This window comes from Pteropus medius, unplaced genomic scaffold (genome assembly GCF_902729225.1).
Source record: "Pteropus medius unplaced genomic scaffold, Ma_sr-lr_union100, whole genome shotgun sequence".
Lineage (NCBI taxonomy): Eukaryota > Metazoa > Chordata > Mammalia > Chiroptera > Pteropodidae > Pteropus > Pteropus medius.
The window spans coordinates 2,020,970-2,048,019 of NW_024346062.1; the positions used below are offsets into that span (position 1 = coordinate 2,020,970).

Sequence of the window (27,050 nt, forward strand, 5' to 3'; positions counted from 1 at the left end):
TTAAAAAGTAAAATATTTAGGAAAAATATTTCTAAATGACCATTTGAATTCTACATTTAAATTCATCTCTAGGAATAAAAGTAGTGTATAAGTTATATATCATGTTTTATAATTTGAACTATTTAATAATTTAGAAATATTTAAATGTTCTTTGAAAATGCAGTAGATTGAGTCAGTCTAAATGGTAGTGATTCAAAATATTCTTTTTTCCCCTCTATGAAGTACTTCAGATGATATAGTCATTTAAGTAACTGCATTATTTGGGTTGATTAAAGGTTGAAGCTTAAATGATGTGTGGTTAGGAATGATAAAGTAAATATAGGTATGTCACATATGTTTCTGGGGCCCAGTTTAGAACCAAGTACTAGATTGCATATAAATTCAGGATTGGATTTAATAGAAATTAGTGGTGAGGAGAATTTCTTTGGTTTAAGGAAGTGAAAGTTGTAATTTAACTTTAGGACATAGTATTTCAATATTCTAAGCTCATCTGAAAGAAAAAAATTTAATTACCCTTTTTTAACATACTGTTTCCAATTTTAATTGTACTGTAAATTCAACTGTAATTTGACATTAAGAACAAGCAGTCTCAGGAAAAAAGTTCATTTTATTAGTGAAATTTGTCTGAAACAGAATATAGTGTAGTAGCACAAAGTATAATTCTGCTATATTCTTGTTTGGGTCAGGCATGTGGTTATATGTCTCCCCTTTATATAGTTTTTGTAAAGAAAATTTTGGAAACGTACTTGAACCAATAGAGCAATGTACTTATTTTCTCTTTCAAATCCATAGTGCTGTACTTGAAAGATCTAAAACATCTACTATTAAAAATGCTATTTCTCTTTGACAAACTACTTATTTTTTAAAAGCATGCTTTCTGGTATGCATTTTTAAAAGAACTTAAAGCTGTCTTTGCAAATTTCTAAACTGTACTCTCAATAAGAAAAATTAGAAAAACTAGAAAATCATAGTTTCGGCATCTTTTTCAATTGTCAAACTTCATAAGATACAACATTTTCTTTAGTATTTAACGTATAAATTAATCCGTTTTCTAGAAACAAGGGCCATTCTGGACCCATGGTTATATTCTTACGGATTCTTTATCTGATAAATAGAGGAAGAGTAGGCCAAGTGTTGGAGTTGGAAGGTTCCAGCCATGGTCTTTCTCTTCTTACTAAATTGGTGGAGAAAGCTAAATATGATTGGAAAAAGGTATCAGCTGTTCTTTCCCCAAGCTCATTTTTCTTTTGTGTACAGGCCGAGTAGTCATACATTTTAGAATGTTCCTTGAAAAAAAAAAAAGTACTTGTACAAATTATTATAATTGCAAAGAAATTTAAAAAACAGAATCTAAGGTTTTTATATACCAAAGACTGGACAATTTACCTTCAGACATCCTGGTAAACTTATTTTACTTGAATAAAACTTCACTATTAGTAGCCACATCTGAAATATAGTTATATATGTTTTTATAGGGTATTAATTTTATTTTCCTAAAACAACATCTACTTCTACTTTTTCTTAAATCTTATAAATAGATATGTACATGATCAAAAGTTATTTAATAATATCAGGAAACAACACAAGATTACTTATCTCTTAAATAAAAAATTCAAATTGGAGAATTAAGAATGAGCATAGTTTTCATGTTTTTTTGATTACTTACACCTTATGATATTACTTCACTTATTCAATAAATAAGTATCGAGTGCTTAGTTTGGACTAAACATAGCTGAATATTAAAAAAACTTAAGTAATTCAGCATCTTGGAGCTTTCATTCTGCTTTGGGGAGACATACCATAAACAACAATAAATAAGCAAATTGTCAGAATATAAGCGCTATGGAGAAAAAAGAGAGAAGGGGAAATGGAATTGTGGTGCTCAGGGTTGAGGCAAGTTTCAGTATTCTTTGACAAAATTGGAGTAGGCCTTACTACTGATATAATAAAAATAATAAAGGAGAAATTAAGAAAATAGTTTAAACAATTGATGTGTTTCTTCTTATAGCTGGAACAGTCAAATGATATCAGTTCGTGAAGCCAAAGCCATTCCCAGGCCTGATGGTATTGAATGGAGAAATAAATACATCTGTGTAGAAGGTAGCTTTGCCACAACTGTTATTTTACCTTCAGTTATCATCATGGTACTGAGAGAAGTACTTTAATAATTTCAGCTTATATTATAAAGTAATAAATTTATGTTCTGAAGTGGTTTGTGTCTTTTAGTTATGAAATTATAATTTAATTTTAAAAATTATTTAAAATTCTTTAGTTGTAAGAAATAGTAAACATGGATTTAGGCGTTTAGTTTTGCCATTTGGTAAGATTTGAGCAGTCTTTATGCATCCCTCATGCTTATAGTTGGTTGAAATTTAATTTCATGACTTATAGGTAGAAGAAAATATTATACATGAGATGATTCTTATATTGAAATGAGTTCTTTTATATTTAAAATACTGATCTTGATGCAAGCTAGATTTTTATGAATAGAAATTGATTTTACTTTAAAAATTAAATGCTCTGAAGTATTCTATTCTCTAAAATTGTATTAGTTGACTGTTTTTTTAGGTGGGTGGCAAACTGACTTTAGAGGCAAAATTGTTCTCACAGGTGGCAAGTTGATGACTTTTGTAAATCTTGAGGTAAAAAAGAATAAAGAGATTCAACATTTGTAGGAAAACATCAAATTTAGAATATTTTAATCTTGGATTAGATGCCATATCTTAAAAGTTTGTGAAAATGAAATTAAATCTCCTGCTTTGGTGTTTGGTTTGCATGGTGGGTGTATATTATTTTAGTTACTTGTGTTCTTTTGAATATTAAACACTGTTGTAAAGTGCTATGCATGATGTGATCTGATAGTTTGGCATATGGCATTATTCTGTTACAAAAACAGTACTATGACAATGAACTCTTTTTTAAAATAGCCTTTCTAAGCAATAAGAAAGTAAACAAAAGGAGTTTTTTAAATTATGGGCCTGCTTAGACTGTATGAGAACTCTGAAGTTAACCTCTTTATGAGATTTTCTATCCTTTTACACTTTTTCCAGGTCCTTCTTCTCAGTCACCTTTCCTGTGTTAAAGCAGCTTCATTCTTGTTCTCTCTAGTCCCTCTCTTTCAACTTTAAGGCACACATAGTTCTTCTTATCCTTTAAAAATTTCTGTTGACTTGATCCTCCTGGCTCTTCTAAAAGTAGTTTTTTTTTCTTTTTCAGTACTCAAATTCTTAAACTCTAGTTAAATTTTTACCTACTTCTGGAATTATTTCAGCTATCCCATCTCACTCTTAATGCCTTTAGTTATCCTCCTTTTTATCTCTATTATCTTCAGTTTCCTTGTCTTCTCTATACATTTTTTTCTCTATATATGGTCTCTTCCCTCTTGTGGATAAAGGTTGAGTGAGTCAGGAGTGAAGATGTGGAAGGTAATGGCTCTGTTCTTTAAAACTCTTCCTTTGTTTTCTTCCTGTCTTTTCTACTTGCTATCCTGTTTTTCTCCTTTCACTGCCAGATTTCTCATACAAGTGAAATTCCTTTTTCTAAACCATCCGTTCACACCATAAGTCTCTTAACTGTCTTTCATCCTCACCAGTATTATGCCTCTATTTTCAAAGGTATTAATCTTTCTGAAGTGGTTTATAAGTCGAATTAGACAAATCAGTGTTTGTTTTTTTAATTAAAATTAAATTTCAAATTACCTTTCTGTGATATTTGACACTGGCCACCTCTGTTGGATATAGTGCTTTATTCTTTTTGATAACTCTTTAATTCTTTATTTATATTCCTTTAAGTGTAAGTCCTTGACCTTCTATAATTCTTCAGAAATCTTATCCACTTTTATAATTTAGAATTAACATACTTATGCTGATGACTTTATTTTTAGTTATCCTCTCACTTGAATTCTTTTTGCCTTACTAGACATTTCACACCTATATAGAACTTTTTTATATGCATAAGTCTAATAAGATATTAGTTTGAACCATATGCAATTGCTATTTTCTAGGTCAAAACTGTCAAATATTGACAATTTCATATAGTTCAGCCAAAAAAAAAAGCTGAAGTTCTTATTTTAATAATTTCTTGTTTATATATGTGTTTAACATTACAGAACCTTTTGATGGAACAAATACAGCTAGAGCTGTGCATGAAAAACAGAAGTTTGACATGATCAAGGATCAGTTTTTAAAGGTAAACAGTGCTTCAGATAAACTCTTAAAAAAAGTATATTAGTGTGCTTTGAAAATGAAAAAAGGTATAGTTAACTGGACAGAACAGCCCTGGTTCCTGTGTGGTACAATTAATGTGGTACAATAGGGAATTTATTACTTGGACTTAGATATAACTTCCCTTCAGAGAGTCTGGCTCTGTTTTCATTCACGTGGCTTTCACTTTTGTGGAAATAAGCATTTCCACAGTGAGTTTTTAAGGTCTCAGAATGACTAAAACCTGATGGACTCTTTTGCCTCCTAAAGTCGTATTTATGTTATATATATTATATATATATATAATATATGTATGAGCTGTAGTTTATTCCTTAGCGCTTTAGTCCACAGTGTGAATTTGAATTTACTCATCAGTAATTTTGCTAGTTGTGGTTCTTGTCTTTAAGGAATTCCATAGTATAGTGTAGAAACACATTGACAGAAATATGTACAATGAGATAGAAGAAACGCTTCATAGAAGAAAAAGATCAGCGAAGTGCTTCATAGAAGAAATGCTTCATAGAAGAAAAAGATCAGCAAAGATCATTTTAGAGGCATACTTTATCAAGACATACTAGTGGACTTAATATTTATGATAATTAAAAATGTAAGCATATCACATAAGCTGTCCTTCAGATTAGGCCCACTCAGTTTGTCAAGAACAGAAAATTTTAAGTGAATGCTACAAGACAAAACAGACATTCAAGAGGAAATATTTTTGTTTGTCAGTTAAATTGAGAACTCAAAATAGCATTGCTGGGGACTTAAGAGTATAAAAAAAATAGTATTGCTTACATTGCCGTTCTTATTGATGAGTGAACTTTCATTAGGAATTGTTTAATTATAAAACCAATAGTTTTAGTCAATTGAACAACTAAAGTGAGAACAAACTACAAAGATCTGCCGTCACCAGGAAGTCAGCCAAATTTTTAGCTTGTGAGTAAGAATTTCAGTTTTTTTCTTACCAGTTCTGTTTACTCTTTTTTTTTTTCTAGAGGCATATATAAAATACTTTTTTTATAGATTTCCTTTTTCCTTCATAAATACTATTTTTAATTGAATATCTTACTAGATGCAAAATAGTCAATCAGGTGATTGAAGTAATCTTCCCTTACCTCTGAAACCTAAAGGTTTCGTTTTAATTACTTTGTACCTTGTCATTTTAGATGAAATTATTTAAATCTATGAATAAATGTGAAAATTATATTTTCATACCACCTGTGTGCCCATTTCTTTATTAATGAATCGAAGCCACACAAGAATAGAGTTTTTAAATAACATTTTCTTTTCGGGTAACAGAAACAATACTTGTACTGTGTTAAAAACTTGGGAGATAAAACACGAAGAAGAAAAAAATCACCCTAAATTTTACCACCAGAGAGAACTAATAATTTTCTAGTAACTTTTCTTTCAGTCTTTTGTTCTTCATATATTTTAGGTTTTAAGAATGATTTTTCTCTCTCTCCCAGTCATGGCACAGATTGAAAAACAAAAGAGATTTGAATACTATACTACCTTTAAGAGCTGCTGTCCTGCAAAGATGACTGGCTTCTATTAATAAATTCTTCTGAGAAATAAAGAACAATAGTAACATCATAATGCATTTTGTTTACCTCCATCATGGTTTCTTTTTAATTGTTCTTGTTTTCATGGTTTTTTTTTAAGAAGACATATACAGATTGCATATTTTATTATGACATTTCCTAATAAAACTCCTTGATTTAAAGATGTATTTTTGAAAATGTTTACATTGACAATTAGTAATATTATGGCATGAATTTTCAGGCGATCAAATAAAATATTTTGGGGGGAATTATCTGAACAAATAAAAGATTTTTGACATAACTTTAATTATACCACATGCTAATACTGAGGAGATGTATAGAATTTTGGCAAGAGTCTGATTCATACATACTTAAAGTATAACCTACAGTAGTAGTTTGTTGCCTGTCTGTTCTAGTAGAGTGAAGATTCAAGTCAGTTATTCAGTTACTTGAAGCAAAATGAAATCTTTTATTTCAGTGAAATCACTGCAGAGGCATGAAATACTGGACAATTGCCTTAAGTCTTCACTTGACTTACCAGGATAGACTGAGGCTTTGGATGTGTCTGTATTAGCATTCCATTAGTACCTCACATGCTTTTGATGTACTCTTGAGATTGCTTTAAATTTTTTGTTGAAACAACAGTACATTTTGCACTGTAGTAATATGAGCACTAACTCTGTATTGCACAGCAGTTAGTGAATTGTTTTAAAGAATCAGTTCCGTGTAGAGCATCTTGAAAAGACTAAGTCCCCTGTGCTTTATGATAGCTTAGTGCAATGTGCACTTTAGCTTTACTTCTCGTTTTCGTGCTTTTATTTTCCCTGTGACATGAAGCAACAGAAACATAAAGATCAAAGTTGAGATTATAACCTATTGATAGTATCAGATTTTTTTCTGTGTACAATTATGGGATTGTAATCTAAACTGGAATTTTTAGGCAGTAAGCCACTATAAAATGTTTTGGAGTAAGACATAAAATTATTATAAATAAAAGCTTAATGTTTGTAAAAATATCTTTTTTAGTGTTTCTTTTCCACATGAAGAAGTAGTGGTGGCTGCTAAAAAAGCTACAGTGTTTATTAAGGTTGTTTTGGGGTTATGTAAATATTTGTAAGTTTGTCAGTACCTGTACATTTAAATATGAAAAGTAATCTTGGAAACAATTTTAACTTTTTCAAAAGGACTGTGTACAACTTCTTTTAGACCTGCTGTGGCACAGTTTGTACCTCTAATGTATTTGGGTTTTTTTGCAGACCAGTTCAAATGCTGAGACTTTCGCTTTTCTTTGACTTGTAAAAGGTGGATATTTTCATTTTCATTTAAATTTTTGTATAATGTCAAATGGAATAAAGTTTATTATGGAAATTGTCGATGTGACTTTTTTTTTCTGTGAAAGTCTTTACTTTTGAAATGAGATTGAGGTTGTAGTTATTTAGAATTGAACTGAATCCAATTATTGTGCATGATTATTTAGGTTATATAGAGAATCTTAGAATCAAGTTTATTTCATTGTTAAGCCAAATAATGACAGTAACGCCCTTTTTTCTCTGGCAAGATTAGGAATGAAGCTTTCCACATAGGTGAAGTTTTTAGATTACTGATGTTTTAACATTTTTAAAGCAATTAAGCTTTATATATTCCTTTCCTTGGCAATTTTTCTAAAATGCATTACATACTGTGCAACTCTTCTTTATCAGAATGTATTGAGTATAATTAATATTCTAGAGATGACTTCAGGTAATCATTATGAGCAGTAAACAGTAGTCATAGTACTGTATATACTGTGCAGCTCTCAGGCATGGGAAAGTGTGTGGGGTGTTCTGCTTCTATAAGTATTTTGACATTTTTATGATATTTCCTAATAAAGCCCCAGAAGTTACCACGGTGTAGACTTCTTTGCTTCCAGTTTTCTCAGCTTTCAGTGACACTCTTTCCCCTGCCATCTTAGTTCTGCTGCTTTTCAGCTGTTTTACTGTAACAGATCAAGAAATTAATAAACATATACCCAATACAATATTAATAGACTGAACCCTAAGATTTATATCTTGTGACAGCCAAATATGTCAAATAAGTGGGTTGTTAATATGAGGTTTTTAGACTTTGAAATTATTTTCAATATAATCATGTGAATAATACATTCTTTTTTCTATTTATATCAATCTGACCATTTCTATATATTTGCATGTATTAAGAGCAGTGTCAAAGTTAAAATTGTGCAACCTGTATTGTAATTCTAAAATTTGGATTGGTTTGAACTAGGATCTTTGCAAATAAATCTCGGTTACTTTTAATGTTCCCAAGAAATTTTGAGTTAAATAACAGGAATATACAATGGCTACCTCTAGTTTTGATTACTGTTTAACAGATTCTCATAGCTGCTGTTGAATTCTCGTTCTAGGTGAGCAGTCATTTGGGGTTACTAATGAAAAAGCCTCACTTGTGTTAAGAGAATGAATATTGCTGATGTTAAATCTGATTTAGTGAACGCTGCAAGGCTGGACTCTGCTGCCTTCTCTTCTCATGCACACTACTTGATACTATATTGTATCTGCACTATCTGCAGTTCTTTGCCCACAGACCTAATACATGTATACAAGCTAGTGTAACTGGTGAATACTACCTAACTTACATTCATATATAGCAACTCTATGAATAGTTTGTTGTAATTAAAAATAAATGTTAGCTGTTCTAGCCATAAAATCCTCATGAAAAGAATATGCATTGTAAACTTTGCTCTACCTGTTGTGTATATTCTACAGATCTGGTCCTGTTCTTTTAGTTCATGGAACATTCATTAAGCACCTCCTATGTGCTAAGTACTTTGCTAGCTTCTGGGCTTGTAAGATGGGGATGGTGGGACAGAGATGAGTAAAAACTTACAAGTCTACTGAGGGAAAGAGACAATTTAAATACAGGATAAGGTCAGAACCCGGAAGGGGGGCATTGAGCTTAAGCTGGGGATTTCAGAGAGAGGTGATGATCTTGAATGATGAGTAACTGGTAAAGGTGGGAGAAGCCTTTAAGGTGGAAGGAACTTAAGGCACAGTGGTGTGACGATAAATGTTGGGAACCATAACTTCTAGAGAAGAGACCAGACAGATAAGATGTGGGCTGTTATGCAAGTGTTTGTCTTTCTGAAGAGGTTAGGTCTTAGTCCTTGAGCAGGCAGAAGCCATTGGGTTTTAAGCACGGACACGACATGATCCAACCAAAGGTCTGGGGATATTTGGGTTGAGTTTAGACAAAATTAGCCTTTGGCCAGTGTAGAGAAAATTATCTTCAAGGTTTAAGATTAGTGGAGATAAAAATTTCCTAATTGAACAATCCAGGGTCTTCTGAGGAAGAGAATACACAACTTATTGCTTTGCAAATGTGAAGGGACCCAATGCTCAACAGTGGTTCAAAACTGGACTTTAGAAATGGGCAGGCCTAGCTTTGTTTCCCATTGGGTCACTTTACTAGCCACCAGACCTTGAGCAACATAGCTATCCAAGCTCTTTTGAGCCTCAATGTTCCCATCTGTAAAACCAGCATTGCAGTTAAACCTACCACAGCAGAGTTGTGAGGAGATAATGAAGGTGAGACCCTTAGCCGAGTGCCTGAACTTTACAGTGAGGGCTGTGCTCAGTAAGGAGTAATTATTTGTTTGGCATAAAGAGTCCATAAAGTAGCTTGGCTGGAAACAAAGCCTACCAAAGCCCACTCTAGAGGAAAGAGGCGGGGCTGAGTGCCTTTCCTCCTTTCAACTCCCTGGTTCAGCCGGATGGAGCCTGCGGCCCTTGGAGTGGTGGGGGATCTCCAGTTGCCCCAAGGGCCTGCCAAACATCTGCCTAAACTGGGGCGCGGACGGCTCGGGGAAAGTTGGCAGACGCGCTGGCAAGAGGAGAAGCTGAGCCCGGGCCCCAGAAGCTCGGTGGCGAAACTTTTTGACGCCTTCTATTTAAAGTCGCGGGGCTCGCCCGCCCCCCGGGCGGGGAACCCGAGCTGCCCCGCTGGGCCAGTAAGCGCAGTCAGAGGGAGAACACCAGGCGCGGCGCAGGCGGCTCCGGCTCCGGAAAGACGCGATGGCGAGCAGCGACAGCAACCATGCCACTGAGATCTCTCTCGGCTCCGACGGGGACGAGGAGGCGACCAGAGGGTTCGAGACGGAGGAGGAGTCAGAGGCCGAGGAAGACGAGACGGCCGCGGAGTCGGAGGAGGAGCCGGACGCCAGGTAGCGCGTGCCCCTCTCCTCGGGCCCGCAGCCCGAGCGCGCGGCCCGGGGCCTGGAAATGCGGCCGTGGAGGGCAGGCGCTTCGCAGGGCAGCTTTTCTTTTTAAGCACTACAGTTCATTTCCAACTTTCTTTCTGGGGGCTGTGCCTTGGTAAGAACTTGAAGGTGAAGATGACTCCTATCAGCTGGAGTGACAGGCCCGCCTGCAGCAGCTAAGTTCACCCCTCCTCCCCCTTCCTCCTTCACTACGCCCTCCCCTCCCAGCCCAGCTCCTTGTGACTTGCTGCTCTTGTTTATTCCTGGGAGTTTACTTTAGGGTCCTGCCTAACTACAAAAATGTGCTGAGATGCTGACTTTTGGCCCAAAGCATAGGAACAATCTTAAAAGCCTGAGCTATAGGAGAAAGGGGTATGGGATGGGAGTCGGGGTGGAGGTGGTGGAACCTTCCTAGAACCTTCAGATGACTAGGAAGTGTCTCTTGGATGGCTAGTACTGGGCTAAGTTGCTATAAAGGGACTTTATTTTGGTGCAAAGGCCCATAAAGTCTTTGGAGAAAAGAAGCATGAGTTTCAGTAACCCCTTTTCTAAAAATGTTGCTCTTTTTCCCCATGGCCTCAAGTATCAGCTTTTTAATTAATGCGAATGCAGTTAAGTAATACTATGTAAAAGTAGGGGTCTCTCTACACTTGGATCTCCCTTCCTTCTTTCCTCCCTCCCTTCATGGAGGCTCTGAAATGAGAATAGTAGAAATCATCTTTCTATTTGGATTTGTTTCTACTTTCTGTTGTTCTCTGAGTATGGGTTTTGTTTTATTGTTGTTTGATTTTAGTTTTTTAGTATAGGTTTTTTGTTTTGGTTTTTGTTTCGTCTGTCACTGATGTCCCTTCCTAAATCTATTAATATCAGTAGAAAGTTTTCGTATGTGACATATGGAAATGCAGCCTTTCAGAATGCCCATCTTATCCTGTTAGAAGTGCTGCCCAAGTGAAGTCTGCAGAGCTGAAGTTGAAATACCCCATAGAGTGGCAGTGATTAGAGTGAATGGTCAGTCAGATAAGAAGTCTGGATATTGGTCACGTATTTACCAAGCAACTACCAAGTGGGAAGCAGGCACTTTATGGAAAAAGTTAGCTAGCAATATGGGGATTATGAGACTATGTACTAAATAAGTGAGAAGGTAGGAAGGATAGTACCCAATGGTACTGTAGAAGGTTAGAAGAGAGTGTATAGATTTGTGACTGCCTTGAGAAGAGGTGGGCATGACCTGGGCCTTAGAGAATGGGTAGGAGTTGCAGAAGGGAAAAGCAGTAGAGAAAGCACCTGTAGGAACTGAAACAAGGAGTAGGAACCTGTGAGAAGGGGAAATCTGTCACTCCCAGACTTCATAACCTTTTCCCCCTAATGTGTCTGGGATCCTATCTTTGCCCAACCAAAATTTATGCCTCAGAGAATCTGAAAATTTATTTACTCTAAAATGTGAATAGCTCCTCTACGGCCATGCTACCCTGAACAAATCTGATCCCATCTGATCTCGGAAGCTAAGCAGGGTCGTGCCTGGTTAGTACTTGGATGGGAGACCAGGTGCTGTAGGCATAAAAAATAAAATAAAATAATAAAGGATTGTAAGCTGACAAGGTCCTTGCAATCTGTGAGGTCGACCCAGGGTTGCCTCACCTAAAAAATTAAAATAAAATAAAATGTGAACAGCTCACAACGATTGAAAGAACCACTTGGGTTTGTATTGACCTTTGACAAAGGTCAAGATCTTCGGGTAAAGATATGATTTATCTGCAGCAACTTTAGCTTGCTCTGACTAGAGATGGTAAGGTGGATCCCGAGGCAAGAACCAGATGATTACAGTGGAGGGAAACATTTGGGAATAGGTAGGTGGTGGTGGAGATCTTGAAAATCATCACACTTGTAAAAAATTTGGATTTGATAACATCAGTAACAAGAAATCAGTAAACTGAATAGGATTTAGAAAAACAGAGTGGTGTCATTGGGAAATTAGGTTGACAGGCAGATTGGAAAGTTGAATTTGGGGAGGTCTCAGATCAGAGAGGCAGTACAGAGAGAAAGATGTCTAGGGATTGATCCACGGCTGGGGCAGAGGGAACAGGGATGGTAGCTTTAGCTAGAGGTAGGGAGATAGTGTGGGAAGGAACTTCTAGGGGAACTGGGAGTTCCTGAATTTCTCCTACTTCAGAGTGTCAGAAATCAAACGACTTTGTTGAGCGTGAGTTTGTAAATATAGCCTGAAGCTCTTTTTCTTCTGAGACTAGAGGTGAACACTTGCAATATTCTCTAATGAACGGAAAGTAAGAATGATGTCCTCTCGACTCTTCTATTAAAGTTTTACAATTAAAAAAGGAGTCACTCACTCTGTGCAAGTCTTGGTGCTAAATGTTTACAAATGTTTTCTTATTTTATATCCTCCCAGTAACACTATGAGGTGCCTGTCCAGTTACAGATGAGGAAACTGAGGCTTTATATAATTTACTGAAGGTATAAGAACCAAGATGCGAACGTGGGGCTGTTTACTTCGAGCCACTGCTAGACTTTCGCTGCCTCCTCTCCTCTCTGTAGGTGAAACTTGAATGACTCCAACTAGTTTCTACATTGAAAGGTTATTAAAAGAAAAGGAGAGACTTCATCTCTTTAAATACTACTAGGAGCTTTTCCCCTTCTTGAATGGGAAGGTTGTCTCTGTGTTTACTTAGAGATCAGAACCATTCTCAGAAGTTGAATTGCAAGCTGATTTTTTTGAAATTGAGAGACAACGAATGAATGAAAATAGCCTAAGTAATAATAACAGAAGGATTAATTATTGCATCTATTTGATGTGATATTATTAAACCATTATTAAAATGCTATTCATAAAGATTTTTAACAATATAGAAAATGCATATATTGCATTTGAAAAAATAATAATTGTATAAATTAGAATGATCTCACTATAAAATAAAATATGAATTGGAAAAAGCCTTCAAATGTTAATAAAGGTTAACATAATAAATAACATAATAAAGGTTATAGTAACCTTTATTAACGTTAAGGTTAAAGAGGTTAATAGTGCTTGTCTCTGAGTGATGGGATAATAGTTGACTAAAATTTTTTCTCGATATCTATTTGTATTTTTCAGTTCTTTTCTGTAATGAATGGGTAGTGCATTTTATGATCAGACATATAAAGTTTATGTTAAAAAATTCAAAAGTCACATAGTGTAATCTGCTTATAAATCTCTTTCTTTTTTTTACCCCTTCAGGAATAATATATACTAGAATTATCAATAGCCACCTTTCCAAATCAAGGGGAAAAAAACCCGTTCATTGTAAAAATGTTTTTCTAGCGCAGGAAAGCTTACCATCACTCGTACCAACTTACACTGGATAGGAAGACTACCCTTCGGACGTATCATTGTGTGATATGAATATGATACATGGCATGAAGAGCCCTGAGTGTGAATTCTTTTAGCCCTTCATTCTATCATAGGCAGAATCCCTTATCGTCTCTGAGCCACGATTTTCTCATCTGTAAAATGGTAGTAATAATTCCTAATTTGTTAAGTTGTTTTAGGATTAAATAAACTCTGTGAATGTGTGTAGTAAGCATGCTTGGTTTTAGTAACAAAAAAAATCCCAATAAGATTTAGTTTCTTTCATCCCTTCAGAGGAATCATTAGCAGCAAAGTTTTGCCTTCTGCCCCCCATTCTTCAGAGAAAGGAAAGGGATGGTCTCAGTTCTCCATATGAGTAATGATCCTGTTCCACTTTGGCTTTCCTTATATTCATTTATTCACTAAACATTCAGGGATTGCCTACTAATAGTCATGGACCATGCAACTTGCTGGGGATACAAAAATTACTCAGAATCCATACTGTCCTCAAGGTGTTCACATTCTCGGTACAGAAACAGAAAAGCATAATTAGATCATTAACTGTTAAGAAATTTGAGGAAGAAAAGGTCTGTATGAAGAACCTGAAAATGGGAAAAAGCCCTGGGATCTACCCAACCTTCAAAGATTGAGAAAAGCTTCATCAGGGGTCTTTGGAGCAGGGATATTAGAAAAAGACTTTTGAGTCTCTAAAACTTCATACAAAGTTGTACGTAAAAAGCAGCTCTGTAAAATTCAATGCTTTTAGAGGCAGGTGAGGCCTTAGAAATATCTTTTTCCCAACCAAGTCTTTCACAGATTCAGAAACTGAGTGTCAGGAGACATTTGTTTAAAGTCACACAACTTTTTAGTGGTAGAATTAGGACTAGTACGGGTGTCTGGACTCCAGTCTAATGTTTGTTAGTAGGAGCTCAATAAATATTTGTTGAATGAATAAACTATGTGCCAGGCACTTCCTAGGCACAACGGATACAGCCGTGAACAAAATGGACAAAGTCCCTGCCCTCCTGAGAGTGACTTTCCAGTTTGGGGAGACAAATGATTATGTAACGTGCCAGCTGATAATAAGTGAGGACAGATAGGAGGACAAATACAGCAGGATAAGGGATATGCTGTTTTGGATCAGGTGGTGAAGAGAGCCTCTCTGAGAGGTGAGAGGACATTGAGCAGAGTCTGAAGGAATGAGTGTTCTAGGCAAAGAGCTGGCACAGGGCACCGAGGCAGGAATGTGTTTGGCTCGGTTCAGGAACACAGGGAGATCAGGTTGCAGAAGTATGGTAAATAAGGGGAGAGTGGTGGGAGATGAGTCTAAGAGGTGGTTGAGTTGCAGATCAGGTAGGGCTTTGCAGGCCCTGAAGCTTCAGATTTTATTCTGAGTAAAATAGAAAGCTGTGTTCTGTCTACTATACCACTCAGGGTTTAAAACACAAAACAAAACAAAACGTGGTAATTGTAGTATTCCCTTAAATAGTAATCACCTATTCATATATTCATTCAGTTAATATTTATTGAACACCCATGTGCCAAACACTATGCTAAATGTTTCAAACTCATGGTCTCCTGTATGGAAGGACATATATAAATAGACATTGTTTTTATTTTTTTCTGACTGTAGACCAGTGAAGCCTGACTCTTTTAGTCTTTCCCATAGATCAGTTAGAAATTTTCAGTCGTTTTGTTTTGGATCATTTTCTGTTGGTCAATTTTAATTTCCCTGGTTAAGCACAGAGGATTTTTGCCACAGCAGTACCCAAAACTTAAAAATCACCTTGAATTGCAGCTTTGTCAGTGCTTGTACAAAATAAGTCTATCTAAGCTGATAGAACTAAAATTATTCGCAACATTTACATTTAACTAATCATTGTGGGAAACCTTTTGGAAGGTGAAGGGAGTTGTAAGTGGTTTTTGCTATCAGTATGAAGCACTCTGTTTCCATATATCTATTTATATGTTTCCCACTGCTGTGCTTACCTAGGTGTTTTGACAAGTATGTTATTTGAGCCAGCCCTCTTTTAAGGTCAGTAGGAAGAATTGAGATGGGAGGGGTGACTGCACAGGATGCCAGGGACTGAGGCAGGGCAGAGGATAAAACAGAGGCTCTTGTAACCAGAAATTGAAGAGCTATTTAAGTGTTGACTGCATGGGTATTACATGCTTTTGGTAAGACTTTGAGTCAGTATAGGGGAATATAGCAAGAGTCGGAATTATTTTTTCCTCTAAAACAGCAAACCTACTAAAAGTATAGGATGTATTGACTGATGATATTTTGCAAAAAAGAAAAAAAGTGTCTTCTATTCCTTAGATATTCTGAATCTATGCTTAATGAGTGCCTTGAATCAATTCAGACAATATAACCAAATTCCTCTTCCTACCAAAAAAACATAGAGAATCGGGTACAAGAGACTTGTGTGATTTGTCCTGAAATGGTAATCTTTGGTTTAGTCCAGCATTATCCAACAGAAATAAGATGTGAGCCACATATGTAATTAAAAAATTTTAATCGCCACATTAAACAGGTAAAAAGAAGAGATGGAATTAATTTTAATAATATATGTATTTGACCCAATATCCAAAATATCATTTCAACATATAATCAATGCAAAATTCTTAATAGGTTATTTTATATATTTTTTGTGCTGAGTCTTTGAAATTTGATGTGTGTTCTACATTTACAGTACATTTCAATTCCTGACCTAGCTTAATTTCAAATGCTCAATGGCCACATGTGGCTGGTGGATGCCATGTTGGACAGTGCAGGCCTGATAATACCTAGAAATCCATTAGCTTCATTCGAATACACAGAACTGCTCCATTGATAATGAGTTCTATGGGCTAGGTCCTGTGCTAGGCGCCAGGAACATAAAGGTGATTAGATGTCACAATTGCTTTTCTCAAGCTCACAGTCTATTGAGGGGGGAAGCAGTTAACTCCAACATAATGTCATAGCACTACACTAAGGAGATTAACAAAGGAATAGAGAAAAGACAAATATTCTTTTTAAAATTAGACTTAGGTTTTGCAGAGGTGGTACTACAGCTGGGCAGAAAGATATTCCAAGCACAGTATGTGGTTAGATATTCCATTAGTTCTTGGTTCCAGCTTTTGTGCTGCCAATTGCTGCTCTGAGTTTTCTTTTTCTCATCCAGAATTACTGAGGTTTCCAGGACTGAGAATATTTATAGAATAAACAAGTGGATGAATAAATTAATAAATGAATGAGTAAGTGAATATCAATTCATCCATAGTCTTGCAAGAAGCATATTTAGTTGGGATGTCGAATCTGTTAGATTACTTAGAATTTTATTGGTGGTTGACCATTCATTTACTAGGGATTGACACTGTTCAATGACTCTGGAAACAGTAGCTTAGAGGGAACAGTGGTAAGTACTGAGGGGGTTGTTCACTTAGGATGTCTGTGGTCATCATTCCCACCTTCTGTGACTTGTTGGAAAGTCTCCCCTAGACTAACCCTTTAGCCAGATCATGGATGGAAGGCTAAGAATAGGCTTTGCTTTTTGCCCAGAGAAAAGTCCTCTGTTAGGCAGCTGGAGCATATTCAGTTCCAAAATTCCACATCCTAATCTGATAAAGTCCAAGATATGTGGGAAGATTAGTTAATGGTACTGTTCATTCTACCAAACCCTGAGTGCCCAAAGCCACCTCATGGAGACATTACTATGTTTTCCTAGTTTGGGTATGCTTTTCTTAAAAAAAATAATCCACATGCTAACCAGAAATGTACATTCATCACAAACTTCCTCTTAATGGCTGATTTTACTAGGGCACTTGAAATCGTTGATTTGTAAATAAAATTCGTTTCCTCCTGTTATGACTTTGTTAACATTTGTTAAGTGGAGCATAGAGTGCTGGATGGTAAGCCCCAGTCCAACAAAGGACCAAAAGAGAAATGGAAATAGAGACGTTTATTACTCAAAGGCCCTGGAGGAAGTACATGGCATACCTCGAGGAGCCACATGCGGAGACCAAGGCAAAGAGAGTGCCGACAGAGAGAGCAGCAGGACCTAGGGCACATGCCTTTATTAGGGTCCATGGATGGAGTGCTTTGGGGTTCCCAGGCTAAGGCTGGATTGGTCAATTCAAACCAAAATGAGCAGGGTCTTGGTAAGCTTCATAGGGGTCTTACCTAAGGGGCACACAAGTAGAAGGTGCTAGAAGGTAGGGTGGAGGAGATTGTTGATCACGAGGACCGTTAGAGAAGTCATATCAGGAACTTACGTTTACTTGTGGCTCTGCTGATTATCTAGGGCATGCACTTGCATGAGGGGGCTAGTTTCAGTTTAAGGCCCCCAAAGGCCAAACAAAATGAATGTGGAGACAGCAATACATGGAGTAGCTTAGCTAAACTCGTGGTACCTAAAATTTCAGAAATGCATCTACTATAAGAAAAGAGGTTTATTCATTCATTGAATATTTGAGGGCTTACTGTGTGCGAAGCAATGTAAATGTGAAGTGAGTGAATAAAACGAGTTCCTAATGTTTAGGGTTTGGTATCTGGAGAGGGGAGATGTTAAACAAATAATCTCAAGTAATTAGTAGTTAAAGCACATGCATTGGTGAAATGAATTGGGCCTGGGGAACTGAACTAAGGGTCTACTAGGACCCCAACCCTTCAAATCCCGGCTTCTGAAGCATCCTTGCTCATTCCCCTGGGAGTTTTCTGTCAGTCTCCAGGTCCATCTTGCTAGCACTTCTCTGCTCGCCTATAGCAAAAGATTTCACTGTCCAAGTCTGGCAGGAAAGCCTGGCTGCTGATGATACTTATCCTAGAAGGGATCATAGCATCATCTCCCTGACCTGCTTACGTTTCAGAGAAGGGAAGAGAAACCACTTTCTTAAGTCATAGTTAGTCAATTTCAAACACTATCACTTGTTATTTTGAGTAATTTTCACAATAGCTATAAGATGTAGGCATTATTTTCATCTCCATTTTATGGAGAATAGAGGCTTAGCAATATTGAGTAATTTACGTAGTATCAGATAGCTAGTAAATATGCTAGTCTAATGGCAGAACCAGTGCTGGAACATTGATGAATTCAATGCTTATCTCAAGATTATATATGTATATGTGTGCATGTGTATACTTATACACACATGCACGCAGTATACACATATCTGGTATTTATTAGCCAATTTGTTTTATTTGAGTATAAATTTACTTTAAAAAATATATTTTTAAATTTACTTCTAATTTTAAAAGCAAAGCATAAAGACCCAGAAAATCTACATAGTAGCTTACCCTGACCAGCACCTTAGCTATATTAAGTTTCCTAAAGTGTGATAGGGAGAGTAGATCTTAAGTTTAAAAATAGACATTAGGCAATCCAGTGTGATTAATTTTCATAAGGTCAAATATAGCAACACCAAAATAACTTCTCTACATACTATATGGGATCATATGATAAATGTTCACTGGGTATTTATCATAATATGTATAAAATTCAGATTCTGCATTTAAAAGACAGAATTTGTATTGGATTTAGCATGGCACACTTTGAAATTTTTATATCTAGTGTTTTCTTTTCAAGAGAGAATGAGAAGCTAGTGAGACAGTGGTCTTTGTCTCTTAGAGTTTTGGGATCTCCAAGAAGGGCTTCAATAAACCCCCTCTTCATCCAGCACCATTTTGGGCATAAAGTAGGCTACAGTGCAAAAATACTTGATAGGATTCGAAAGACCTGGATTGTCATTCTGGCTCTGCCACTTACCACCTGTGTGACTTGGGGCAAGATACTTAACCTCTCTGTGTCTTTATTACAGCTTTCTAGGCCCTATACCTCAGCTCACCTCATACCATTTTGCTATGCTCACTGCATTCCAACCATGCTGGCCTCTTTCTGAACCTCTAATATGCTAAGCCTGTTCCTTTGCACTTGCTGTTTTCTCTTCCCAGAGTGCTTGTTCCCCAAATCCGCTCTTCAGGTTTCAAAGTAAATGTCACTTTCTTAAAGAGGCTTTCCTCTATCACCCTACCTCATGGGCTGTCTTCATGTCTTTCACTATCACGTTACTCCCTATTTCGCATTGCTCTTCACAGCATCTATCACTATCTGAAATGATAGCCTTGTGTTTATTTATTGTTTATTGCCACCACTATAGAGAAGGCTCCATGAGGGCAGGGGCCTTGCTTCTTTTCCCTGCTGCATCTTCAGCAGCTAGAATACTGTGACTACCACACAGTTGGTGCTTAAGAAATGGTCATTGAGTGAATAAGTGGTTGAGTCTCACTCCCAAAATTTTCATCTCAGGATCTCAGGTTTCCTTCTTTCGGATCTACACCACTCATATCATCACACTCTTAACAAATCCTCTTGTTCTTAGGTGCCAAAACATGGGCAGGGAGAATGAGAACTGAGAAGTGGTCTTTGAATTTGGCAAAATGCAAGTCAGTAGAGAGAGATAAATGACAAATGCAAACACCTTTGAGAGGGTTGATAGTTTAAATCTATCAGCATCTGTTTTAGATTGGATGCCCTTTCAAAAAAAAATTCCTTCAAATACAGGGTCTAAGATACTCTTCTGGGAGAAGAGGGCACCAGAAAGGGGAAAATGGGTGCTTAGAAGAGGAGTGAGGAGACACCAAAGGCAGACTGGCATTCCTGTGTGCTTAGTCCATCCTGCTCGGAGGAGTGAGCTAAGGGTATTTATTCCCCAGGAAACTGCAGAAAACAAGTTTCTCCAAACCCTCGGCCTCAAATCACTAATAACTCTGGGAGGGAGTGATATTATTTCCCTGACTCAAAGTTAGTAGTATTGATATAGGAACTAAAATTGTACGATAACCAAATGTGTAGTTAAATTGTCTGATAGACTTAGGATTCCTACTTCATTTACATACTTGACTCTTTGGAAGAAAATTCTAGTGAAAGCCCTGGATACCAACCTAGATTGGCAGGGAGATGCAGGGCAGTTTTGGTTCTCTATGGCTGCAGGACCAAGGCAGAGACTTGCTAGCATCAGAAAATCAGGGCATAAATATCTATATAAGTTATAAGAATTGATAGCCTACTTTATCTTAGAAGAAAACAGTAAGAAATGGCAACCATTTCTTAGTTTTCTTTCTATTTCTCTCTGCTCCAGTTTCTATTGCTGCTCAGCCTGCTAACGTTTCTACTTGTCAATCCCATAAGTCTCCTTGGACTGAATTTGCATAGTTTAAGAGTTTAGAATCATGAATCCTGAAACCTAACACTGCCACGGAACAGGTTTCCATTTGCCAGTAAAGCCTTCTGTAAGTGATTTTCTCCAGGTAAGGGGTGCTGCCTTCAGTTCCAGAGACTGTCAGTCAGATTTTTGAGTTGCGATAGCAGCTGTGACAGATTTAAGCAGAACATGACTTTATTCAAAGGATATTGGTAGCTCATAGAATCATGAAAAGCAGGTGTAGGTAGCCAAGAACCCTTATATTTCCTCAAAACTGGTCTGATGGACTATATAACTCAATTATAAAAAGGCAAATAACACAGTTTAAAAATGGGCAAATGATCTGAATAGATGGTTCTTCAAAGAAGATATGAACATGTCCAATGAGCACAAGAAAAAATGCTTGATATTATTAGCCATCAGGAAAATGCAAATCAAAACCACCTCAGCATACCACTTTACACCTAGTAGGGTGGCTATAATCAAAAAGGCAATTAACAATTTGTGCTGGTGAAGATGTGGAAAAAACAGAATCCTCATACACTGCTGGTGGGCATGTAAAATGGTACAACTGCTTTGGAAAACAATCTGATAGTACCTCAAACAGTTAAACACAGAGTTACCATGTGACCAAGTAATTCCATTTCTAAATATAAACCCACAAAAATGAATACATATGTCCACATAAAAACTCATACACAAGTGTTCATAGCAGCATTATTCGTAATGGCCAAAAAGTGTAAACAACTGAAATGTCCACCAACTAATGAATGGATAAAATGGTATAGTCATACACTGGAATATTATTCAGCCATAAACAGGAATGAAGTATGATTCGTGCTACAACATGGATGAACCTTGAAAACAGTGTGCTAAGTGAAAGAAGACAGACACAAAGGATCACATATTGTATGTTTCCATTTATATGAAATGTCCAGAACAGACAAATCTGTAGAGACAAAGTAGATTAGTGGTTTCCTAGAGCTGAGCGGGAGGTGGGGAAAGCCTTGGAGGATGATGCTTATGGGTATAGGTTTATTTTGGGGATGATGAAAATGTTCTAAAATTGATTGTGGTGATGGTTCCACAACTCTGTGAATATACTAAAAGCCAGTTAGACACTTTAAGCCGGTGAATTGTTTGGCATGTGAATTATATCACAATAAAGCTGTTTTTTTAAAAAAGTCCTGTGGTAAGGAAATGATTGCCATCATTATTGGGCCCTAGATGTCACAATTTGTACTGTTGCCATTTCCATACCAGCAGCTCCATGTTGCAACCTCTGCTACCTCCAGAGAGAATGAGGAGCTCCGTTGGCTATTTCTTTCATCAGTAGCTCTCAGGTCAGTGTGGAATGGGTGTGAAGGCATCGCTGGGAGAGTATCTGACATTGTCAGCTCTGCCTCTTCTAGGAATTCACCACATGGAGAATTTACCAAATGGGAAGAGCGGTCAGATGCTGGACTGTCAAAAAGGATGTCAGATGTAGCATGGGGCACTAGACTAGGCTTGCCTCAGGTTTTAATACCTGATCCTCAGAAAATTTCACACGTGATGTAGCAGATTTTACTTTTTCTGTGGATGTACGACACTTTATTTAAACAATGGAACAAATCAACTAGTTAATATTTCCATAAGGAATTTAATTGAAAATAAAACACAGAGCAATGATAAAATACAACCATATGAGATTGAGGTACCTGTTCCCATTAAATATCAGCTGAATCTGAATGCAGGATCACCCAAGTGAGTTCTAGATCCTTAAAACAGTCCACCCAAAATAGAGCACCTACAAGGAAAGCCTCTGGCTCAGACTTCTGTGAGCACATCTTATTGTCTACCCATGTATAAAAGCCATATGAACCCATCCTGTCACCCAGGAAGGGCTCGTACTTTCCTCAAGGCAGGTCATACCAAAAGCCAGAGGTGAGGTTGTACTGCTTTTCTACCCTCTTTGTTCTCTGACGGGAGAAGCAATAAAACACCTTTTCAGAAAGGCAGGAGCCTCTGCTTTTGGTTTTGGTTTATCTCTTAATCTTCTTGGGGAATAATTGTTTGTTACAAAGGAAAACTAAGAATCCCAAGACAATTCTGTAGACTCTGGGACTGAAGATGCCATTTGGCCTTAGCCTTGTTGAGTCATGTGCAAGAGAAACAGGAAGTTGTGCAGAGAGAGAGAGAAGGAGGGAGGGGGAGTGGGCGAGGGAGGGAGGGTGAATGAGTTAGGGAGAGAGTTAGAGAGGGAAAGAGAAGAGGGGAGAGGGGAAAGGAAGAGGGGACAAGACTAGCTTTCTTGATTCCTAATGGTTTTCCTGTTTCCACTTACCCAAGAGTTCCTTCCGGATATACCTCTTACCCTTGGATTCCCTGTTTCTTTAAGATAAATCCCCTCTATTTAAGCTAGCTTGAGGGTGTTCGTTGGAAAAGAATACTTACTAGCATGGGAAAATGTTTAGAATATATTTTTAAATTTAAAAAGCACATTATAAAACATACCATTTGTGTTTTAAAAAAATCTCAGGATAGAACGAGAGTGAAGGAAATACATCAATGTATTAAAAATAGTCATTTGAGTGTTGGCATTACTGATTAATTTTATTTTATTTTTTGTGCTTTTCTGTTTTCCTATATATTCTACAATGAAATTTATATTTGGCAATTAGAAAAACCTTTACTTTTAAAGACAGGACCTAAAAATCTTGAATTTTCACCTGAATTCAACTAAGAAATAGGGAGAAAAGTATTAGTAAGAGTTGTCTATATTATGCTTTTTAAAACATTTTACTAGATTACATACATATCATTTTTTTGCTATATTTTTCTCTCTTTTGTGAGTGCTGAATAAGAGAATATTATGAGAGATTCATCTTGAGTTTTAGAACTGCTAAAAGAGATCTAAGTACTTTAAAACTTGTAAAATCGGCTTGGGGAATGCAAAGTTTTACATTAGTCCTATTTATTCCAACATAGTCTCTATGAAAATGAATTAAACTATTGGATTTGTGTTGCTGGCTTCCAATTTTTCCAATTTCAAGATTTTACAATCAGAAACAAAAAGGCTAGAGCAAGCTACTGTCAAGTTATTTCCTAGTGTATCAACAGGAATTTTATTTAATCTCATTTCTTCTTCCCTCTGTAATTTGAGAGACTTCCTTTTATGATGTTGATCTTACTGTCAGCATTATGTTGTAGGCAAAAGGTTTCTTGTTTTTTTTTTCTAGCTGTGGTGTTTGAGCCTGATAAGGGGGGCTCATCAACTAGGTCTTCTGGATGTTTCTCACCCGTTAACTCTGGTTCTAGCCAGGCTGCTACTGGTATGCTTTCAACTTTGTAGGAACCAGGCATCTCTGCCACCAACTTAACATGACAGAATTTGATTAAAGTGCAATAACCACTGCAGGTGGTGTAATGACTATAAGAATGTAGAATATCTAGACAATTGCTTACAGAGTTGAAGAGGAGAAATGCGAAGTTCAGCTGTCAATATCGATTTGATCACCTGACTTTGTAAAGTATGTCCTTGAGAGATGAATGTTTCAGGTGGCAATTCTCCAGATTTAAGATCACGTTGGAGAGAGAGATAAACTCATTCAAAAAAAGATAAAGTTTCCCACCCAACCTTATAGATAATTGGTTTGAGAATTTAAAAAAATAGAGATGGGGAAATTTTCTAAACATTTTATGTATGCACAAAAACATACTTCTAATACTGCCCTTGCAGAAACCACAAAGTTAAGGTGTTAATGAGTTATCATCCAGAGCTGATCTAGCAGAAAATATCTTAGGATTTGTTGGTAACTGTAACATCGTAATTAATTTTTCTTAATGAATTATTGGCAGCATTAGTGTGGGGACTAGATCAAAAGTCAGTGAAGGAGCACTTGGAAATTAAGGGAGGTATGTAGAGGCTCAATCAGAATTTTGGGCTAACACCTCTCCCCTTCTATCTTGCATTCCTTTTCTACATTCAGAAGATTCTCAAGAACTTCGTCTTCATTTTTGGAGGGTGCCCTCATTGTGCCTCCGGTCTTATCTCTGTGACATTGATCCAGATAGGCCGGGAGAGCCAATTGACTATCCCCCAAGTCCCCTGCTGGCACAGGAAGAAAGGTCCCCTCTCTGGAAGCTCCGGGACTGGGAGGTTTTTCATTCATCCCTGCTCATCTCAGCAGCATCTGCTGGAGTGAGGTCTTGGCGTGTTTTATTACTATTATTTCCTTTAAAAAAATAACAGAGAAAAAAATGCTGCCATATTCTCTGCTAGGCATATGGACAAACCTTCATTCCATTTAATAGTTGAGCCGGGTTTTATTTTTAAACATATTACTGTTACTTTCCAGGATATAAGTTAAGGACTCTTTATCTGTTGCAAAATTAAGAAAAATTGCTGGAGGGTCAGTTGCTGGAGATGAGCAAACCTGATCAAATGTCTTCTACTTTTTGGACCAATAAGTTTTTGTGCTTTTATGGAGTTAGTATAATTGTAGTAAGAAAAAAAAAAATTGAATAGCAGGGGAGAAGCCTCTTCTGTCTCACCGATATCTTTTTAAAAAATCCCAGCCTGACACATTCTATTCAGATGAAGTGCTCTGTCTCTTAGTAACCACCACTCAACCCTCACAGGAATTTGACAGCAGTGTCTGGTGGGGCACAGTTTCTGTTCTGTGCTAATACTCAGTAGCTGTTAAAGAATTCCAGTTCTAAAGAGCTAAGCCTATATTTAACTCCTTAGCTGGGAATCCTAGAAAAAAGTTCTTATTCTCCATGGTTTTTTATTTACATCCTCAGCCAAGATTAATATTGCCCATGGTTGGTTGTTTTTTCTCTCACTTTTGAGTCTGCCCAAACCAGTGGTTCTCAACTAGTGTAATTCTGAAAACATTTTTGGTTGTCACTACTGAGGTTGGTGTCCTGTTGGTATCTAGTGAAGAGAAGCCAGGGGTTCTACTAAACATCTTCTGCCCACAGGACAGTCCCCACGACAAAGAATTAATGTAGCCCAAAATATCAATAGTGCCACCACTGAGGAGCTCCCAACACTACAAATAACCAGCTTGCCCATGTTTTGGTCTGAAGTAGTCACTAAACTATGAACCAGCCCTGTTGCACTGTAGTTTATTTATTTTGGTTCTTTGGGCATCTTTTTGCCTTTAGTTTTCTGTAATAGTGGAGAATTTAGTGGATGAGTTGTTATACAGATACTCTTTGATTTATGATGGGGTCATGTCCTGACCCATCATAAGTGAAAGTATTATAAGTCGAAATGCATTTAATATGCTTAACCTACCAAACATCATAACTTAGCCTAGGATACCTTAAACATGCTCAGAACACAAGGTCCAAAAAAATGCCGGCAACCCAGTACACTGTGGAGTCATCGATTGTTTATTTTCATGATCCCACAGCCGACTGGGAGCTGCAGCTGGCTGCCCCCAACCAGCATCGTGAGGGAGTAGCATACTGAATGTCATTGTCCCAAGAAGGATCAAAATTCAAAATCTGAAGTACAGTTTTTACTGAATATGTATTGCTTTCACACCATTATAAAGTCAAAAAATCATACTGTACTTATCTGTGGTGGATTCAGATGTCTGCCTGCAGTTTATTTAATCAAGTCATAGCCCCCAGCTCATAGCCAGGCCCTGAATAGATAGATAGTCTTTGAGTTTTCACTCTGGGCAAAATAAACAGCTCCTATAATTCCAGAGGTCTGATGAGTCTTATAACACCTTTACCCATGAAAGTATATTTCCTACTTGAAGTAAATGGAGAAGTTTATGCATGTGGCCTACACGTAATCTTTTGGTTGGGAGGGGTGAAGAAAAGAAAGGAGGAACATAGTGACTATTTTGAAACCTCATACTTTCAAATGGATCAATTTTTGTCTAATCCTTGTATTAAGGTCAAGCATATATCTTAGGCACTCAATGACTCAAGTTACCTCACCTGTTAATAATAAATATGTGTACAGCCAACCACTAAGTCATTATTGGCACTGTCTAAAACTTTGGGAAAGACAGGGTGGTGGGTATTTTTCGATCTGCTTGGACTAGGAGTGGCATTTGGAAGCATCTGCATATTATTAACATATATGCTACTGGGTCTTTTGATTTTAAAGATTACAGACTTTTGTAAAGGTGTCCCAAATCATACCCAGATATACCATATGGTTTCATACCTCCTTCTTTTTGTATATATTGTTCCTTTTACGTGAATTTCCATCCACACCCAACCTGGTTCTCCTGGAAAACTCACTTTTATCTTGCGAAATCTTACATCAGCCTTTTATATTCTAATTATATTACAGACCCCTCCTCTCACATGTATTCACACAGCCTGCCCCAATCCACTCCACAGTTTAAAAATACCTCCACATCTGATGCCTCTTGCACATTCTTCCTGTTGTGGCATGTGTCACACTGTATTTTAATGATCTTTTTGTAGATATACCTACATGCTGGCCTCAGGGTTCTTAGAAAGTAGGTATAGTGTCACTCCTCTTAGTGTTCCCGTTACCTTGTACATTATGAGTA

The 27,050-nt window shown here is 37.0% G+C and overlaps 2 protein-coding genes across 10 annotated transcripts in view; both read left to right on the forward strand.

Annotated features, from left to right (window-relative positions):
- TENT2 (terminal nucleotidyltransferase 2) overlaps nt 1-7,117 on the forward strand; it is a 48,276-nt gene extending 41,159 nt beyond the window's left edge. For 6 of the 9 annotated variants that reach the window (XM_039874905.1, XM_039874906.1, XM_039874907.1 and 3 more), the window contains 3 exons: nt 2,009-2,100; nt 4,109-4,188; nt 5,641-7,114. In XM_039874905.1, the coding sequence (XP_039730839.1) occupies nt 2,009-2,100; nt 4,109-4,188; nt 5,641-5,760 (292 nt within the window). In that variant the 3' untranslated portion in view covers nt 5,761-7,114. Of the gene's footprint in view, nt 1-2,008; nt 2,101-4,108; nt 4,189-5,640 lie in introns of all 9 variants that reach the window. The other 3 variants (XM_039874909.1, XM_039874910.1, XM_039874912.1) reach the window with 2 other exon arrangements.
- Nucleotides 7,118-7,262: 145 nt separating this feature from the next.
- Nucleotides 7,263-27,050, forward strand: part of CMYA5 (cardiomyopathy associated 5) — an 89,497-nt gene continuing 69,709 nt past the window's right edge. The window contains 1 exon segment of the mRNA XM_039874913.1: nt 7,263-9,962. Coding sequence (XP_039730847.1) covers nt 9,814-9,962 — 149 coding nt within the window. The 5' untranslated portion in view covers nt 7,263-9,813.